The sequence below is a fragment of the Anabrus simplex genome, chromosome 1, assembly GCF_040414725.1.
Source record: "Anabrus simplex isolate iqAnaSimp1 chromosome 1, ASM4041472v1, whole genome shotgun sequence".
NCBI classification, from domain to species: Eukaryota; Metazoa; Arthropoda; class Insecta; order Orthoptera; family Tettigoniidae; genus Anabrus; species Anabrus simplex.
In genome coordinates, this window is record NC_090265.1 from 498,654,390 (window position 1) to 498,675,284 (window position 20,895).

At 39.6% G+C, this 20,895-nt stretch overlaps 1 protein-coding gene across 1 annotated transcript in view; it reads left to right on the forward strand.

Annotated features, from left to right (window-relative positions):
• The window catches only part of LOC136857016 (uncharacterized), a 227,929-nt gene that overhangs the window by 199,744 nt on the left and 7,290 nt on the right, over positions 1–20,895 (forward strand). Inside the window, exons 8-9 of the mRNA XM_067135358.2 lie at positions 562–664; positions 948–1,201. Coding sequence (XP_066991459.2) covers positions 562–664; positions 948–1,201 — 357 coding nt within the window. The remainder of the gene's footprint in view (positions 1–561; positions 665–947; positions 1,202–20,895) is intronic.

The following is a 20,895-nucleotide window of genomic DNA, read 5'->3' on the forward strand; positions in this document are numbered from 1 at the left end:
TATTTTCTGTCTTAATTTTAAGTAAGTTATGACCTATGCTTGTTGGCATACATGCAATGTGTGATTATTTACTGCCAAGTTCAAGAGTGAGTTTCTTTAATTTACTGACGCTGTTATGAAATTGCGCTCTGATTAAAAGTGGATGAGAATAGAAACAAAACCTGATATACACCTAGTAGACATAAAGTTATTTGCAATGACTAGATGCTGTAATTCTCTGGAGAGAAGTAACTGGACCAAAATCAGCTTCAGTATACAGAGAATCATGTACCAGTATGTTCTATGTGTCACTTTATTTACACTTGTGTTTTATTTTTGTATCAAATAATGAAAATTAAACATATGATTGTTTTTCTTGTAGCCAGCAATTTGTGGTAAATAGTTATCCCAGTGTCATATAAAAGATTGAGGCAGTCCATATTTTTGCTCTTGTCCTTGTCTGTCTTGATATTCCATCTATTTTACTTGAGCTTGAAACTCCTGTCATAAATGTGTCATTATTGTAACATGAATACTGTAACTGGTTTTGTCATGAGTGATATCAACAATATATTTTAATAGGTGCACAAATTGTGGAAAACGTCATCGGAGGATAAGTGTGGACCGACCTTGCTATGCTGCTCGCCTCTGTGGTCAGTGTAAGATTCACCATGCTGCAAGAGAGGTATGTATTTTCTGTTGTACCTTGTTCCTAATGGTTGTAAACTGAAATATACCTAGTAATCTCTACTGTTTCTATGGATTAATTGTAAAAAAGAATGGATAATTTTTTTTTATTATTTTTTTTTTTTTACTGGAAGTTGGTAACATAGCATTGCTGTACAGGCTTTTGGTTCATGTGAGTCTTTGATTTAATAGCAACAATATACATAAACTGTTCACAGAGCTGTAAAGGGCTGTATTGTACTTCCTTTGTATATTTATATTTAATATATTTTTGTTTACAGGGAGACATTTGGGCAGAGAGCTCAATGCTTGGCTTTCTTTGGCATTATTATGCCTGTATGGATGGAGCAGTATACGACATCACTGAGTGGGCTGCTTGTCAGGCCGATAATTTACGCCATCTCCGTGCCAACACACATAATGTTCAGTATCGTATTGTGCTTGGCAAGCAGCAGCAGCAACAACAGCAACAGCAGTCGTCATCCCATGCTCGGCATCGTAGTTCACATCATCGCTCTGTTCCTGATCCCACCAAGTAAGTAGAATTTCCCCTGGAGAATTGAAATGAAATCAGAAGTGCATAGTGGTTCTTTAGATACTGTGTTACTATGTCATTCTGAGATGAATTATAAGGCCAGCTGTGAGCTTGTCTACATCTTACTTGGAGGTTCTGTGGATTCAATCCCTGGCTTGTCCCAAGGATTTTTAGTTTCATCCTGGGATGATGGCAGGAAGCATTGTGGCTCATACAGTCACTTGGGAGCTTTTTATATGAGAGGCAACAAACCTGATCAAAAAAGCCAAGCAGTATAACTTATGGTGTCAAATGACTAAGCAGCAATTTTCTTGGCAGGTTAAGCATCATGAATGGATTGTGTCAGGTTTTGTTTAGTTCAGTTTTATGAATTCTTATATGATTGCTTTTAGACCCTAACTTTAAAGTTATCAACCCTGTTATGAGAATTTTGTTGGAATTTAAATATATATTTTGGGATATATTTAGCTTCCACAGCTCTCACCAAGATTAATTGGATTTCTAGTGGCAAAATAATTTCTTTTAAATATTACCTCAAAATATGTATGGGTTCATCTGACCTAAGTCCAGAATTTGGACATCTCTAAAGCTTACCGTATAACTGGATAGTCTGATTTACAAGGCTAAATTTGGTGCGAAATCCAGTACAAATTGAATTTTCTTGTTCTTCAAAATGGAATATGTAGTTTCAAGTATGAGTTGTAGTATATCCCTGAATGCTACTGTGTTATTAATTCTATACATTAAGGGAGACTGTGAAGTCAGTAGTAACGCACAGCAACTATGTAGAAATATTAATACTGAAAAAGCTACAAAGACTAAAGAAAGATATTAAAAACTAGGAAGTGGCCATAACTTATTTTTAAGTTGAATTTACTGGTAAAAGATGTTAGGGAAACATGGAAAGCAAAGTTTTTAAGAATAAAACAAACACAATATTGAAAGAAAGCAATGATAATTGAAAATATAATTCAAATATCCCTTTTCATTTGTTAACCCCTTGAAGGTCACGGCGCAATATATTGCGTGTAGCGGTAAGTGCCGCTGTGGTTACGGCGCAATATATTGCGCATCGGAATTTGAAGTGACATATCTTCGTAAGTGTATGTCTTTGGACAACAATTGAAAAACGGATAGCTCCCTACATCTGTTGGCTATATTTTGAAGTTGTTAGGTTATTGTTATCACCACGGGGCGTGCTGGAAATGAAATGTTTTTAAGCGGATGTCTTCAGCTTTAGCGAGTCAATTGCAAACAGTTGAACAAGGCTGCGCGAAGTCGAGCTGACTTGCTTACAAGCGACGATACAGTTCGTGAAATTCTTATGAATACTGAAAGTGATTGTTCAGTATTTGAAGACAGTGATGATGACGATGTAGGAGGTATATCTGGAAATAATTCAAGTGGCGATGACTTAAATGAAATTGAGGATGAGGTCTTACAGCCGCCACATCCGAAGCGAACAAACGTAAATAAAGCGCCTAGTAATCACAGAGTTTGGGAAGACGAGACGATAACTAACCAATTCACACCAACCGCTTTAGCTTCGATGGCGGTAAGTCAGAAATTCAGAATGTTTCACTGACGAAAAATTCTTCAGAAATTGACGTTTTCAAAAAACTGTTGTCCACCTCTGTGGTGTAGTGGTTAGTGTGATTAAGCTGCCACCTCTAGAGGCCCGGGTTCGATTCCCAGCTCCGCCACGAAATGTGAAAAGTGGTACGAGGGCTGGAACGGGGTCCACTCAGCCTCGGGAGGTCAACTGAGTAGAGGTGGGTTTGATTCCCACCTTAGCCATCCCGGAAGTGGTTTCCCATGGTTTTCCACGTCTCCTCCAGGCAAATGCCGGGATGGTACCTAACTTAAGGCCACGGCCGCTTCCTTCCCTCTTCCTTGCCTATCCTTTCCAATCTTCCCATCCCCCACCAAGGCCCCTGTTCAGCATAGCAGGTGAGGCCTCCTGGGCAACGTACTAGTCATTCTCCCAGTTGTATCCCCCGACTCACTGTCTCACGCTCCAGGACACTGCCCTTGAGGTGGTAGAGGTGGGGTCCCTCGTTGAGTCCGAGGAAAAACCAACCCTGAAGGGTAAGCAGATTAAGTAAGCAAGTAAAAAATTGTTCCCTGTACCTTGTTTTGAGGATTATCATACCAAAAAACATTACTAAAAAATGATGTTTCACAATTTTTGTGCTCAAACTAGTTGTTTGATGTCTTGTTAACATACTGTGTTAAATTCATTCGTTTCATTAAAGTATAATGCCTCTTGAGTAAATTCATTCGTTTCATTAAAGTATAATGCCTCTTGAGGGTTGTTTTGCAAACATGTGCAATAACCTAAATTTTGGGGTGTGCAGTGGACTAAGAAACCTGACTCTCAAAGGGTTAATTAGAAACTGAATACATGAACACTGAAGCAACCTCTTATGTTATAATCTTCTTTTCTTCAACATTTGTCCGTCCTGCTGGCGGGGTTCTCTACACGGATTCATTGTCTCCATTTAGTTCTATCCTGGGCCATGTCAGGGCGGAGATTGACGATCTTCAGATCTTTGTGAAGGGTATCGGCTCATTGCTGTTTTGGTCTCCTACCGGTGATTTCTAACATGTAACCCGTCTTCGCAGTAGTGTCATTGTCGTCCCTTAGTACATGTCCAAACCATCGTAGACGACTCTTGTGCATTTTTTTCTTGGATAGGTGCAATGCCAGATCTCTTCCTGATGGATTCATTGGAGATGTGGTCATTTTAGTGACACCAGCTGTCCATCTGAGCATCTTAGTCTCCATGACACCCAGTCGACGCTCTGTCTCAGTCGTAGTCGGCCAACATTTGCAACCATACAGTACAACAGTTACTGGACATCATGGAGAGAAAATTATCAATCCTGGGACTGAGTGAAACTAAATGGAAAGGTAAAGGGAAGAAAGAGTTGAGGAAAATCTATACCCTCTACTGGAATGGTAACAACAGAGACATGAGAAATGGAGTAGGATTGATATCGTCAAAAGAGTTAGATGCTATTTCAGAGATCCAGTACACCAGTGAGAGGATTATAAAGGCAACAGTTCACCTTGGGAAAGAGAAGCTGACACTGATGCAAGTGTATACCCCTCAGACGTGTTGCAGATAAGATGAAAAGAACAAGTTTCTCGAAAACCTAGAAGAGACCATCAGTTGAAGAGAGGGCAATCATCATCTGGGACCTCAATGCACAGCTCAGGTCAGACAGGAATGGCTATGAGAAGGTGATGGACCACATGGCTATGGGAGAAGGAATTCAGAAGGGGAACATCTCCTAGACATCTGCATAAGAAACTGTTTGTTAGTAAAAATCAGTTGGTTCAACAAAAGAGTCAGTCACAAGATTACCTGTTACATCTGGGATGGAAAGAGCAAGACGGTAATTGACTATGTCATTACAGATAAAGAAAGAATTAGACTTGTGACTGAAGTCAAGGTGATTCCAAGTGAGAACTTCAATAGCAACCACTAGTTATTAGTAGCAGATCTGTACCTAAGATAACAACCAGGAAATTACCTAAGATAAAGGTGTGGGAACTACAACAGATTGGAAAGAGGAAGACTACTGTATCAGGATGGAAAATTCTAAATGCCCATGGAGGGAATTAGATATTTTTCACCAATAGAGCATGTCAAAAATGTCAAAAAACCATATCAAATGTAAGGCTTTTCAGGCATTTGCTCTATTAATCAGCGCTTTGTCTTAGGTCTGACACTAGACTCATCAGAGTGGGATGTGTCACACCCTACCCACTGATGCTGGGATGTATGCAGGTGAACTTATCAGAAGCCCTTATAAGAGGCACAGTCTGATAACTGCATACGGGAGATAAATCTCCACAATGGAATTATTGCCCGCCTTGCAATTCCAAATGGAAAATTCTAAATGCCCATGGAGGGAATTAGATATTTTTCACCAATAGAGCATGTCAAAAATGTCAAAAAACATATCAGATGTAAGGCTTTTCAGGTGTTTGCTCTATTAACCAGCACTTCGTCTTAGGTCTGACACTAGACTCATCAGAGTGGGATGTATCAGACCCTACCCACTGACGCTGGGGTGTATGCAGGTGAACTTATCAGAAGCCATTATAAGAGGCACAGTCCGATAACTGCTCTATTGGTGAAAAATATCTAATTCCCTCCATGGGCATTTAGAATTTTCCATTCGGAATTGCTAGGCGGGCAATAATTCCATTGTGGAGATTTATCTCCCGTATGCAGTTATCAGACTGTGCCTCGTATAAGGGCTTCTGATAAGTTCACCTGCATATACCCCAGCGTCAGTGGGTAGGGTCTGACACATCCCACTCTGATGAGTCTAGTGTCAGACCTAAGACAAAGCGCTGGTTAATAGAGCAAACGCCTGAAAGGCCTTACATCTGATATGTTTTTTTGAAATTTTTTTACTGTATCGGGACCGTAATAAGAGGACAACTGCCTACAGAAGAAGTGGAGAGTGCTGAGGTAGAGTGGACAAGATTTAAAAACACTTTGATAAAAGAAGCAATGGAGATTTGCAGGAAGACAAGTGTAAAAGTAAGGGGAAAAGAAACACCCTGGTGGAATGAAAGACTAAGATCCTCAATAAAGGAAAGGAACATAGCAAAAAAAAACAAAAAAAAAAACAAGATAGAGTGAAATCCCAGCCAGAACAGGTAAGGGACGAGGGGAAGATCAGAAACCTCAAGCAAGTTTACTGGGAAAAGATATTGATAGTTAAAAGATTATTAGAAGAGGAGAAAATAAAGTGCTGGGAGAAATTTACTCAAAAACTGGAGGAAGACAGCAGAGGCAGTATGAAACTACTGTTCCGAGTAATCAAAAATAAAAGGAATTCAGTTGAAACTATCAAAGCAATTGAGGATCCTAATGGAAACCTGGCCATGAAAGAAGGGGACATCAGAGAGGTTCTGAGGAATGATTTTGATCACCTATTGAACAGGACAGAAGCAGATCAGAGAGCAAACGAACCAGCTGTTGAAACCTGTGCAGAGGAACCTCCCATTACATGGACAGAAACAGAAGCAGCTATTAAGAAAATGCCGCAAGGAAAATCCCCAGGAATCGAAGTCGGCACAGGCATGACTAAAGCAGCAGGAGTCCAGGGTTTACAGTGGTACACAGAGTGGACATTGCAGTTTGGAAAGATGACAAGATACCTCCTAATTCGAGCAAGGGTGTTATTATCCCTGTGTTTAAGAAAGGAAATCGCCGAAAATGCTCCAACTACCAGGAAATAACACTCCTTTCTCATGGGCTTAAGATTTTCTCAAAAATCGTAGAGAGCAGATTGCGAGTCATCTTGGAGCCAGAGTTTGAAGAGGAACAGTATGGCTTCAGGTCTAATAGGTCCACAACAGACGTAATCTTCCTTGTCCGTATGTTAATGGAAAAATTTTGGGGAAAAGGCAAAGATATCTGTTTATGGTTTCCCTTGATATTGAAAAGGTATATGATAACATTGCAAGAGAGAAAATTGCCTGAGAAAAAGTAATCTGCTAAAGGGCCTGGTGAGGGAAGTTCAGATGCTGTATGAGAACTGTACCAGCTGTGTGCAATTGGGTGACAGACATTCATCCTGGTTCCAGACCAAAAGTGGAGTCCAGCAAGGCAGTGCACTATCCCCATTACTTTCGCTGATGATGTTAAGATCTGGGGAGAAACTGAGGAACAAGTACAGTCGAAACTCAATGAATTGAAGGTTTAAGTTCCAGGAGTTCAATCTCAAGATAAGCAAACCCAAAACAGTAATGATGGTAATAAACAGAGGGACAACCAGCGAATATCATGCTATGGAACCATCCACTAGAAAGTGTGGAAAGCTTTACATACCTCGGCAGTGTAATATCTCGAGATACACTAGCCACAAAGGAGGTGGCAAGTAGAGTGCAGAAGAGCTCTCACTTTTACCAGCAAGTACGAACACTCCCCCGGGATCCCAAAGTACCAACAAAATCAAAGCTAGTGATGTTCAATCAGTATTTCATACCAATCTTAACCTATGGTATTGAAACCTGCACCCTCACTAAGAAAGACTTATCAAGGTTGCAGGCATCTGAGATGAAGTTCCTTAGGTTCACTATTCAAAAACCCAAACTGGACAAGTTAAGGAATGATGTGGTTAGGAAGAAAGCTGGGATTGTTACATCTTTGTTAGATTGAGTCAGCCTGTCCAGATTGAGGTGGTTTGGGCATGTAATGAGGGTGGAGCTAACAAGGACAGCATATGTTAACTTGGAGAGATATGTGGCAGGAAAACGGTTGGTGGGAAGACCAAGAACCCACTGGACGGACATCTTAAGATGGACATTGCAGATTGGGGAAGGACACTGGATGTCATTAACAACAGAACGTATCTCAATAAGACAGAATGGAAGAGACTCGCCAACAGTACCCGAGAAACTGGAACTGTAAAATGATTATGATGATAGTGCAACAGGTCGGATGACAATGATTTTCGATTTCTTGATTTTTGCATTCTTGTGTTTGGTATTGCAGATCAACCTGGGACCCAGAGGCCAACATACATCATCTTAATGTTATAATAATTAAATTATTTTTTTGTAAATGATATTACAGGAAGAGCAAAATTGTTCAGTAACTTTTAACTGAACATCCACAAACTGAACTTATGTATTCTGCAGAAAATGATTTATTTTTTGAATATACGTAGATAGTCAAGGGTAGGAAGTATGATTAGTCAATAAATTGGCACCACATTGATACCACTGACTGTCAAAAAGATATGTTGTGTTTCTTCTTCGTCTTCTTCTACTGCTGCTGCTCATTGATAATAATGCACTATGATAACAGGCTTGCAGGTAAGTAGAACTAAGACGTTGTTATAGATTACTCTCTCTCAAATCGTGGTAGAGAAGCAGAGTCGACATGCTAACTGCAAAAGAACAGATCGACTGACTCCAGAGTGGGTGTGTAGATTTACCATTTCATATGGTACTGTGATACAGCAGAGAATGCAGTAAATAAAAGCAAATATTTAAATATAGTAGTGTGAGTTGTGTGGAATTCTCATGAGCTTGTTGTAGGTTGTGGAAGGTTGTTCATACCCTTTTGTACATTACGACATGTTAATTTTTAATTGAAAACGTGAGAATGTGAAAAGCATTTTCAGTCTTCTGAATACAGTAATACCAATATAATGTCCAATAACAGACCATTATATTGGTATTATAAATTTACTCATTCAGGACAAGTATTTTAAGTTCCCTATGGGAATCAACATCTATATCATTCTGAATACAGTTTCGAAGAAAAGAAAAGTTGAAACAACATTGTTTCAGTGTGAGAAGAGGGAGCAACAGAAATAGGAGACAAGGCAAACATGGTAACACAAAAGGACTAGGATAATCTTCACATCTTTATATACTGTCATCTTCAAATTGATAGGCTTTCTGCCCCAACAAGCTTGTTTCTTCTTCCACAGCTTCATCAAGAGGGTGGGCATCAACACTTATTGAGGTACCATCTTGACAGATCTTCATTTTTGATGTGAGAAGTGCAGGGTAAAAAGAAAACCAGATAAATAGAGTTAAAGGGAAGAAACATAACATGGGCTAAATAAATGCAGGTATAAAAGGTTAGGGACACAGGATAAAAACAAAAGGAGAAAAGGATCCCAGTAAGATAATAGTATTTGCAAGGAACAAACAAGTCGCATACAGTGAGAGTCTTCTCCCCTTTGAATGTAATTTTAGGCCACACCTTGCACGTGTATTTTATAGACAACCTACAAACATCGGGCCATGCCGGTGTGCATTTACTATGGAGGTTAATGAGTACAATAGAAATCTGACAGCCTTATGCGATGGATTTGGGTGTTGTAGCGCTCCTGAACAAACTCATTAGCCATTTGCAACTGCAGTTGAAACCTTTATACACGTGGAAGGGTACATTAGGTGTGCACCAAATATGCTGGATAAAGTGTAAACTTCTGGTGACCGCCTAAGTCCTTCATTAGCTCATTTGGAACCAGCAGCGAATTCATGAGCGACCGGATAAAGTGTGAGCTGGTTTGAATCCCTGGGTACTTGGGGACAGGGTGTCTCACATAAATGTTTTCAGCGACTGCATGTTTGTGTGGTCTCTACGGACACAGCAACTTCATTATTGCAGTATATGCTCAAAATGGTGACCTCCTTGATCAATGCACATTTGAGCATGCCATTGAATTGAGACTTGACTTGCTGGAACATGTTAGGTGTAATGGATCTGCAGGCCTCCTCAATTAGATTTCAAAGGCTCTCAGGATTTTCTGGCTGTGGTGTGTAGACTACTTGTTTTAAATGGCCCCAATGGTCCAAAATTCAATGGTGTTTAATCTGGTGATCTGATGGGCCTCCCCTTCCTATCCATTGACTGGGCTGTGTAGCATTCAGGTGTTTGCAACTGACACTGAGGACACCTTGGTCTTAGCTTGCAATCTGTTAATATGAAACAGATTTCCATCAGTTCTATACAAAAGTTCTACACCCGATGGCAGTTTATCATCCACAAGGTGTACAGTAGTATAGTTCCAACAAATAGTAGGAACAATGTTGGAGCAATTACACAACCTTGCTTGACTCCATTAGAAATACGGAAAGGGTCTCCTGGTCTCGTATTGGAATGAACAGTAGCAAACATGCCGTCGTGCAGCAGCCTTAGTATCTGTATGTATTTGTTTGAACATCCAATCAGAGCTAGAATTCTCCATAGAGCTTCTCGATTAACAGAATCAAATGCCTTGACAAGATCTATAAAAGCCATGTACAAGGGTTGGTTTTGCTCTCCAGACTTTTCCTGTATTTGTCTTGCACTGAAAATCATATCAATTGTACTTCTGTTTGGCCTGAAACCATACTGTGTTTCTGGTAGACACATTTCAGTCAATGGCAGTAGACGATTGGGCAATACTCTAGTAAGAATTTTTCCCGCAACAGAGAGTAATGATATTCCTTGATAATTGTTACACAGAGTCTTGTCCCCTTTCTTGAAGATAGTGATGATGGAAGCATCCCGTAGATCAGCTGAGATTGTTCCCATGTTCCATATTTTCACAATCAGCATGTGTAAATGCTGAATTAGCAAAGGACCACCCTCCTTGAAGAGCTCGGCTGGAATTCCATCTTGTCAAGGTGCCTTTTTATTCTTCAGCTGTTGAATAGCCTTCTCGATTTCTTGAATAGAAGGGACTTCACCTAAGTAATCTTGAATTGGCTGTTGTGGAATATCAGTACTGTAAACACATCTTCCTCGACATGCGAGTTTCTGTTCAGGAGGTCTTGAAAATGTTCTTTCTAACGGGAAGCTATCGAGTCAGGGTCTTTAAGAACTTCAGTACCTTCTTTGGATTTTAGACATTTAAGATCTTTGAGGGAGGAACCATAAATAGCTTTGGTAGCACTGAAGAAGGCACTAGTGTTGTAGAAGGCGATTAAATTCTCCATTTCCTTTGATTTGCCTATTCACCATTTATTCTTGATCATCCTGCATCTCTTCTGGAATTCCGTTTTGAATTGTTGATATCTCTGTTTCTTGGGAAATGAATTTGGATCATTTTGCCAAGCATTGTAGGCTTTCTGCTTTTCATCAATTAGGTTACATATTTCTTTGTCGTTCTCGTCAAACCAGTCCTGATGTTTCCTCTTATTAAAATCAACTGCTTCTTTGACAGCTGCTATAATAGCTGATTTTAATAACGACCAGTGCTGCTCAATATCTTCTGGTTATTCATTTGGAAGTTTATCAGCCAATAGTACCTGATAGGCAGATTTGATACTGTTGTTCCTAAGTTGTTCAGTATTTAGTTTGTGTTTTATCGCCTTTCCCTGAATCCGTCATTTTGGAGGAGCCTTTATAGTCATCACAGATCGAACTAAGCGGTGGTCAGTCCAGCAATCATCAGCACTGGTTATAACTTTGGTTATATGAACATTGCGTTTATCTCTGGCGCTGACAATAATGTAGTCGATTAAGTGCCAGTGCTTTGATCTGGGATGTTGCCATGTTATTTTAAATCTATCCTGGTGGAAGAGTGTATTTGTAATGACAAGATCATATTCAGAACACTTCGTGAGTAGGAAGGTTCCATTGGCGTTGACTTTGCCTACACCGTCTTTACCAATAGTTCCAGGCCAAAGTGACAATTCTCTGCCAACCCGAGATTTAAAGTCTCCCAGCAGAATAAGCTTATCTGACTTGGGTACATTTGACAGGAGTTCATCAAGTTGGTTATAGAACACTACCTTTTGATCATCTTCTGACTTCAATGTTGGGGCATATGCACTGATTACCGTAGTTCTTTGGTTGTTCTTGAGTTTCAGAGTCTTGAGTCATGAGTCTTTCATTAATTCCAGATGGGAACTCATAAATATATTGAATAAGCTCATTCTTTATTGCAAAACTTGCTCCATGAATTCTTAATTCGCCTTCATCTTTTCCTTTCCAGAAAAATGTATAGCCACCGTCACGCTCCTTGAGTTGTCCTCCAGCATGCCTAATTTCACTAAGAGCAGCGATATCTATGTTGTATTTCTTCAACTCATGACTTATTATTGCTGTACGTCGCTCTGGTCACTTATCTACATCAGTGTCCATCAGAGTACGAATATTCCAGGTAGCTATATTAATGTTGCAAATCTTTCTTTTGTTTCTACCGCAAATTGATGTACCCATTGAACGTGGTAATCTAGTCTGGTGAGAAGTTAGACTGCCTACGTTTAGGGCACCTTTTATAGCCCCCTCCCCATTCAGGGTGAGCAGAGGGGATCCTAAATGGGACTGCTCAGTCACGGGTGTAGCACACGAGTTGCTCGAGCAAAACGGCGATCACACACTTTGTGTCTACGTGCTGACTCATCACTAGGAGCTCCCAGATTACACTATCCTGCCCGCGTCACAACTTGCCGATCACCACAGGACTTTGATATTGAGCAGATGGTGTTGCTTTCCAAATGATGCCTGTGCATGAAATCTTTTTACGTGGGAATGCTGGTGCACATCAACAGTCACACGGCCCTTGACAATTTCGGGACGCTGACCCAGTGGCATAGAGTCTACAACGACAGGAGATCCAAAAACTGCTGAGGTTGTTTAAACCCCATGGATATAATCTGGTGTAATTGGAGTTGTACCTTATCCGACATTTGGAGATTAAGATGGTGTCCTCCAGGAGCATCTTTCTAGTTGTCGGCTGTCTCTGATTGCGCTCCTATGGCTACAAGCAGTACAGCATGCCATATATACCATAGTAATCACCACACATAATGAGAGATAGAGTGGTGATCCTCCCGCACTGATCTGCTCACTGACCCAGTTTCCCACTGGGGTTGGATACCCAACCTTCCACTGGGTTGCTCAGTTTAACAAGGGCTCCTCTTCTAGGTTACGTGCTTGGAGTTGGAGTGAGAAAGGCTAGAGATCTCAAACTTGCTGAGTTCTTATATTATTGTTGCTAGATGGACTGCAACGACGCATCTCGCTCCAATTATGTGTAAAGGGGGGAAGTAACAACCTACACTAACATGCAATTAGCAAATTTTATTGTGTAATATGATATACTTTAGAATATATTGCTGTTGGAAAGAGCAAACGGGGTGCTTTGGACTCGTAAATGTTTTAAGGAGGGCAGTGCGCGAGTTAAAAATAGCATTACTGATAACTCACTTCAAAGGTTGACACCTCTGCACACAAAACATTTACTCGCCATCATACCTGAAATGCTGCCTGTCTTATCCAGTGGGGATTGTCAACCATCCAGTAATGCATGTTGTGGCGATCGTAATTCGTCCAGAAACATGATTTGCGAAATGAATGCCGCACCATTTTCCACTTGACTCATTCATTATCCATTCACAGAAGTTGACCAGAGTTCCAAAAATCTGCCCCATAGAGCTCCTGGTGTATTTGCAGCTTATAAGGTTAAAAGAGACTTGTCATGCAAGATACGTGCTACAGGCCACTCGCTGATATTAGCCTGGTGTACTATCGCCTGTGCACTCATGTGCGGGTTATCTATGATATAGTATTCATCTCAGCCTCTACACTAGTTCCAGAAGTCATGGGTGCCTCTCTAAATGGTGGTCCACATTACTAAAAGTAACTGCAGCCTGTTGATATCTATGTAGAAATCTTTCTTGGTAAATGTGTTGTGCTTGTAATGCACATCAACATAATCATCCATTGAATAAATAGCGACGCACTACTGAGATAGCACACTATAGTATTTGAGAGGTGACAGTTAACATCTATATTCCAATAAAACAGTGTCCTGTTGGTCGAACGTGACGTGAACAGCTGTGTTTGATAGCTGAAGCTCTGATTGCTAAACAAAAACAACTTTCGAGGGGAGATTCGAATCATCATCAAAATACAGTACCTACACTGTTTAGCCAACTGAGCCATGATAATACGTCAAATGTCTACAAAACATACTCAATGTGTGTTCATGTCTGTTTCACAAAGTGAGTTAGTTCTGCCACTGTAATGTTTCTGATTGCATTCGTAATGTTTTCTTTCAGTTCCTCCAATGTGTGAGGATTTGTTCAATACACTTTTTCTTTCAGTTTTTTCCACAAGTAAAAGTCATACACTGTTGTTAGATCTGGAGAACGAGGGGGAAGTAGACCAGCACTGATCACTCTGTTGGCAAACACTTCGGAGATTGTAAGAAGGGAATCTTCTGCTGTATGAGCAGGGGTCCAGTCTTGTTGAAATTACAAACACAATTTTTCTTCTTCCGTTAACTGATGGAAGAACGGCGTCAAAATGTCATCTTGCACTAACAGGACACCAAACAACAATCTTCCTATCATAATGAGGGACTTCATAAACCCCATTAGGATATTTTGCACACCAATAGTGAGAGTTACGACTGTTCACACAACCATTAAGATGAAACCAGAACTTTTACATACAAAAATACGGTGTTGCAATGATAACTGTCTGACCATGTTAACAGCTGAGATTCAGACTGGCGATTGATGCTTGCCAGGTCAAACACGTGCAGGCTGCTTGCAAGGGCAATAACTATGCACATGCTTCCCATACTGCGGCTTATGTATCCGAGAGTAAAAACGCTGCTTCGGCGGTCTAGTTTACACGAGAGGCCCTGTGTATGGTCTGATACCATGATTAGCTGGTTCGAGTCTCTTGGTCGAAAATTGTTTCACCATCAGAATATTGGTTGGCAGGTTAGGGGAGGTGATGGTATACAATTTCTAATCACTAGATTGTAGGCCGAAAGCCTGGATTAAATTACAGCCTCTCCGCAGTGCTCATAAGGAGTGAGGACATATGACGCCGTTAAGGGTAATTCATCCTTCAGATGGGGACGTAAAGCCTTGAGCAGATCCCTTGGTGTAATTTGACAGGAGTATAGTATGCTACATGCTGACACCAGGTTTCACTCACCCCCTATCTCATTATCAACCCACATCCAGACGCGCAGGTCGCCCATGGGAGTCATATAGAAAGATCTACACCAGTTGAGCCGACGTATTCTTGGACACTCCTGGCACTGAAAGCCATACGATTAATTAATAAATAAAAAAATACCAAGATTTTTTCTGATCTTGGGTAATGAATTGCATTAGGATCTTAACTTAGGAAATGCCACGTTTCCACCACCGATCGTGCTCTGTCCAATGTCCCTTTATGCGCGCTATAGCTCTGCACCTCACTTTCCACTGAAGACGACTTCCATGAAATCCAGCCATCGCTTAATTTCTGACTTCAAAATTTTTGAACATTCACCCTCCAGTTTTGTTCGAATGGCTCTAAAACATGCCTATACAAAATTTGATTGAGATCGGAGCATTCTAATCCGTGCCGACGTGAGCGCGAACTCGCATGAAGAACAAGTCTGGACTTGCCACCCAGCGTTGAGTCAGGCCTAAGCCTATCGATACGTGCATTGCTATCCAGCGTGTCACGTGTTTTTGGGTCACTTATCTAACATAATGTCACATCAACAACACAGTGTCAGGGAATGTGTGTTTTGAATAGGAGATATAAAACACCAAATAACTGGACACAAATTACCATCAGATAGACAAGTGCTTGAATTTTTATTTTATAACATACGGGAGATAAAACTATCAGTGTAAGTGTTAATCTTGTGGTTTATGAGTGCATGATATTTTGGGAGAAAGCAAGAATTCCGACAAGAGCTAATCAGCATTGTTCCCAAAAGTGTATTAACTTGTATTCGGAGTGGAGAGAATTAAAAAAAAAAATGCAAACAGGTGTGAAGATATTTTTAAGCATCGTGAAGAGGCGTTTAGAAATAATTTGGACAATCTATTTGATATTGCTCATGCGAATGCTCCACAAATTATGAAGTTGGAAGAGGACAGGATGTTTTTACTTCGGCAGAGAGAGCCAGGACATAATTACCTTGCAGGAGTGGACCAAAAACTCGTGGATAAAGAAGAAAGGATGAGGCAAAGAAAATTACAAGAAGAGAAAAGGAAAAACAACAGTGTGCAGTGTCTACATCTTCTGTTACACCTCCTTCATCATCTGAAGATTCAGATAACACACTTCCCAGTTCAGATGAAATCAACGTTTGTGAATGTTTAGGAGAGACTTCTGAGAGTGCATCAATGCAGAATGCTGCAAGGCATGGTACAAAATATTTTATTACTCCTGAAGTAGTGGCTGCTTTGGATAGATGCCAGCTGAGTGTATGAGATTCTGTATACATCTTTCAGGTGACAGAATAGGAACTTGACCACAATACTGAAGAACTCTCTATTAATAAATCTTCTGTTCATCAAATCAGACAGAAGACGAGAAGAGAATGTTCTGAAACAATTAAATCTGCTTTCAAGAATGATATACCTGCTATTCTTACTATTCATTGGGATGGGGTAAACTGGTGCCTGCAGTGAATGTCAGAGACCCAAAAGAAGAAAGACCTCCAGTTGTTGCTACATTTGGGGACAGCAAGCAGCTCATCGCAGTTCCAAAATTCCAGAATTCTTCTGATAAAGAGCAAGCAAACTCTCTTTGGAATGCATTAACGTATTGGGGTATATAAAACAATGTACAAATTCTCTGCTGTGACACAACTGCATCAAACACTGGATGTTTTAATGGAGCATGTGTTTTACTTGAACAAAAATGGACAAGGAATTTTTTTGTGCCGCCATAACATATAAGAACTTATTTTACGATGTATATTTGAATGTAAACTACGTGATGTAACAAGCAGTCTTGACATACCACTACTGTATTTAAACATTTTAGGGAAAGCTGCTAAAGTGTTAATGCCAATAATTTTCAAAGTGACAAAGAGAATGTGGAAATTTTTTTAATGAGTTTGAAATTAATGAAAATGAAATACATAAACCTACACTGAGAGGTGATTATTGTGAACTCATAGAGCTCTCACTAATGTTTTGGAGAGGACGCTCTGGGGAATAAACTAAGAGGATGCCCTCCTGGGGTGATACATCAAGCTCGGTGAATGGCAAGAGCTATTTATTGTTTAAAAATGTTTCTGATAATACCACAACTTCAACTGCACATACAGTGTAATGGCGATGCCTTAAGAGATATCTCTTCATTCATTGTAACTGTTTAATGTCAAACCATGTCTTCAGTGCAGGACAGCTGTAAAAGCTCCTTATCACGATCTCTGCTTCTTATAAGTTCTAAAATAATATAAAAGGATATATTCCACAATTTCAAAAGCAGCTGTAAAGAAATTTAGTCACCATATGTGGTATTTGTCAGCAGAATTCTCTCTCCTATCACTCTTTGTTGATGAATTAGACAAACAAATCAAAATCAAAATGGTAGTAGAGAGAATCTACACATGGAAAAGGGATATATTCCTTTTTGTGGAGGATTTGATGGGCAATTATATGGTTTAATTTTATTCTGATTAGCATTCTTTAATTTTTCATTGTTTAATATAAGATACATCTAATTCAATCTTATCTTCATTTCATTGAAAACAATAGATGACTTTGTGTCAACAAAACCAGAGATCTGTTCTCTTGCTTAAGATGGATACTAGTTTTATTCAAGAATGTCCTTTGACATGGACGAGAAAAACTTCATACTTAGAAGTTCAAAGGATAGTTATGGAGTTGAAAGCTCTAGATGACTGTGCAGAAAGGGGTGTTAAATTAATGCAAGATTTTCATGGACTACTGATTGTTGATGAGGAGCAAAAGCAAATTGTGTTGTATTGCGTTGTATTGTGTTCAAGAATAATGTGCACTGTACCCATTTTGTAAGAAAGAAGCATTGAAAAGAAAGTATTCACAAGAATACTAAAAACCATAATGCAGTTTAAAGAATGAAAATGTGTTAAATTGTAATATAAAATTAGATATTTCAATAGCTTTTCTACTGACTTAAAACTACAAAACCTATAATTCTTAACATTCACATTTTGCGCTAAAGTCGGCACGGGTTAATAACGACCTATTGAGATAAAATTTTGTTTTTCAGTACGGTAAATCAGGCCCAATGAAAAATATTTAGGGGATGAGCCCCCAGAAAATTAGCATTTTTCTTTTCTTTTTGCAAAATAAGGGACACCCTAACAGCCATGTCTACATGTTCCCACCCTTCCTTACAGGCTTTCTATAAGCCTTCCACAGGACAAGGAAGCCTGTTTCCCAGTGCTCTTTTCAGAAGTCGAAACACACCAAAGTCCATGTAAGAAGCATCAGTTAATTTCACTGGATTTCCCATTTCTTGTTCCATTCTCTCTAAGAATACGAGGGTCGAACCAAACGTATGACTTGATGCCTTATCTTGATGTACGCACACTTTGTCTGTACCATATAGAGCTGGGATCTCTTGATCTTATTGGGAGTTAACTGTGGCCTTTTGAGCAACACGGCAAATAGTTAACTTCCCATTGTAACAGTGTCTAATGATAACTATAAATCTCCTGGAAAATGTATCTTTACATTCTGACTACCATTTTTATGATCTTTTCCACCTTTTTGCCCGGTAGTAAATCGTTACACTTAAATAAACATATGCTTCATCCAATGTGACCACAAATTTCCATCATTTTCGTGCCAGATGATTCTCATAGTGTTCATGCATTGTCCTGCAATGTGATGGTCGAACAATTTATGAACCCTGCTCTTTTTTATGTTTCCCTAAGTTCAAATCTTGGTTGATAATATTGTTAACAGTTTTTAAAGATGTCCCCAACTTATAGTACTTGCAGTGACTCGTTTTGTTGCTGGATAGCTATGGGAGACAAGGGCATTGACTTTCCTCACGACCTCTGGACCTCGTGGGTTTGCTTGGTTCTTGCCATTCAGAATTAGTCCCGTAGTGGTCTTTACTGTCTACTGAAAACACAGCTGATCCATTTCTTTGACATTAAAATTCTGCTTCGTGCATGCTTCAGTAATAGCAGAAGAGTTATATTTTGTATTATAAAGGGCTGTAATATAGCCTTCCCAGTTCTGTTCAGTTTTCATCAGCATCATTGCAGCTGCAGGCTTGTCAATACTTCACAGACAACATATTTTTAAATTACAATTTGCTTTTATTACTCATCGACAAAGATGGGTCTTATGGCAACAATGGGATAGGAGTGGGAGGAAGAGACTATAGCCTTAATTAAGGTATTTGCCTGGTATGAAAATGGGGAACAACAGAAAACCCTCTTCAGGGCTGCCGACAGTGGGGTTCAAACCCACTATCTCCCGAATGCAAACTGATAGCTACGTGACCCAAACTGCACAACCACTTGCTCGGTAACAGATAAACTGATTTGGATATCCCTCACAATTGTTCCTAAACTTTTACAAAAAATCAAGTACAAGATCAATTCACAGTTAAGAGAACAACAAGGATTTAGACCTAGAAGATCAACTATTGATGCCGTATTTACAGCTAGACAAGTAGTAGAAAAGAAATGGAAATTTGGGAAAGACATCACAGTTGCATTCATAGATATACAAAAGGCTTATGACACAGTTAGAAAAGAGATATGGCAAGGTCTGTATAGAGTGGAATTGTCAAGAAATGTAATTCAGAATTAGAAACATGTATAACAAATGTCTGAACTGTGTTATGATAGATGGCAAAAAATCAGAATGGTTTAGAGCAGACAGAGGAATTCGACAAGGAAGTGTTCTTCACCAGTGCTCTTTAATAAAGTGATGGACAACATTATGAGGAAACTTTGCCAGGGGTCAACAGCAAATGATATGAAAGTCATAACATATGCAGATGATGTGATGATATGGGGAAATGAACAGAAATTGGAAGAACACCTAAATATCTGGCAGAGTGCAATTGAAGAATCAGGCATGGAAGTAAGTTTAACAAAAAGTGAAATAGTGAAAAATCAGTAGAGAAAACAGAAAAAAGAAGGATGTAACGTGTAATGGAAATTTTCTTAAAGAAGCAGATGCTTTTAAATACCTAGGAAGTTAGCTAACTGGGAAAGAAAACGTCAAGGAAGAAATTTTGGAGAGGATAGGAAATTGCTCATAATGTTATTACTGTGTAATTGGAAATTACCTACCAAAGGAAAAATCATGATACATAAATCATAATATTTGCCAATATTGACCTATGGATCAGAAGGTTGGACTTGGATAAAAAAAGATCCGAGTGGATTACAAGCAACAGAGAAGCGCTTTCTGCGAGGGAGCTTGGGTAAAACGAGGAGGGGCAAGGTAAGAATTGAAACAATGCAAAACACGCTACAGATCAATCACCTAAAAGAAACTATGGAGAGAAATAGGCTGAATTGGTTCAGCCATGTCAAAAGAATGGGATAAGGAAGGTTACTGTTGCTCTGGAATGGACAGAGTCTGGAAGAAAACCAATTGGAATACCACAAACAAGGTGGAGGGACTAGTAGAGGATGATGTAAATCAGAGAGGACTACAGTAGGAGACAATGATGAACGATAGACTGTGGGTGGAAAAAAAGAGAAGATTGGAAGAGGCTCTGTGATTGACCTGCGTACTCAGAAACATACCAAGAAGAAGAAGAAAAAGAAGAAGAATAAATCCCTCACAACACTGACCTTGTCATATTCATGTTAAATACTACAGTGACATCCCAAGGTCATTACCAGAGATTAGAAACAACCTCCATATTCAAGGAACGTACTCTGAAGCGGCCAGAAGCTTGAACCTTTTCTTGGCTTGGCAACAACTATAGTTTAGTTTCTAGCACCAGCACGATTCTACACTACTAATTCTCTCTTCCACCTAGGCAGCATTACATCATCTTTTTAAAGGGGAGGGAGGAAATTATCATCATCATCATCATCAATGTCCCACTCCAGTCGCCCGGGTGTGGTTAACAAGCCTCCTCCACTCCTTTCTGTCCTTCCACTTTTCCTGCTCCATTACTTCTGCCACATCCAATCCAGCTCCTCTAATCTCCTTCCAAATCTGATCCATCCACCTTCTTCTCAGTCTTCCAACTGGTCTCTTTCCCTTAACATATATTTCCAAATCCCTTCTTGCTACCCATTCCTTTTCTGTTCTTTTTACATGTCTGAACCATCTCAGTCTTGCTTGCTATATGTTCTGTACTAACAGTTTTATATTTAGCTCTTCTCTGATTTTAATATTTTGAATTCTATCTCTTCTTGTCTTTTTAATCGATGTTCTTAAAAATTTCATTTCTACTGCTTGGATCTTACTATCTTGTCTCTTATTG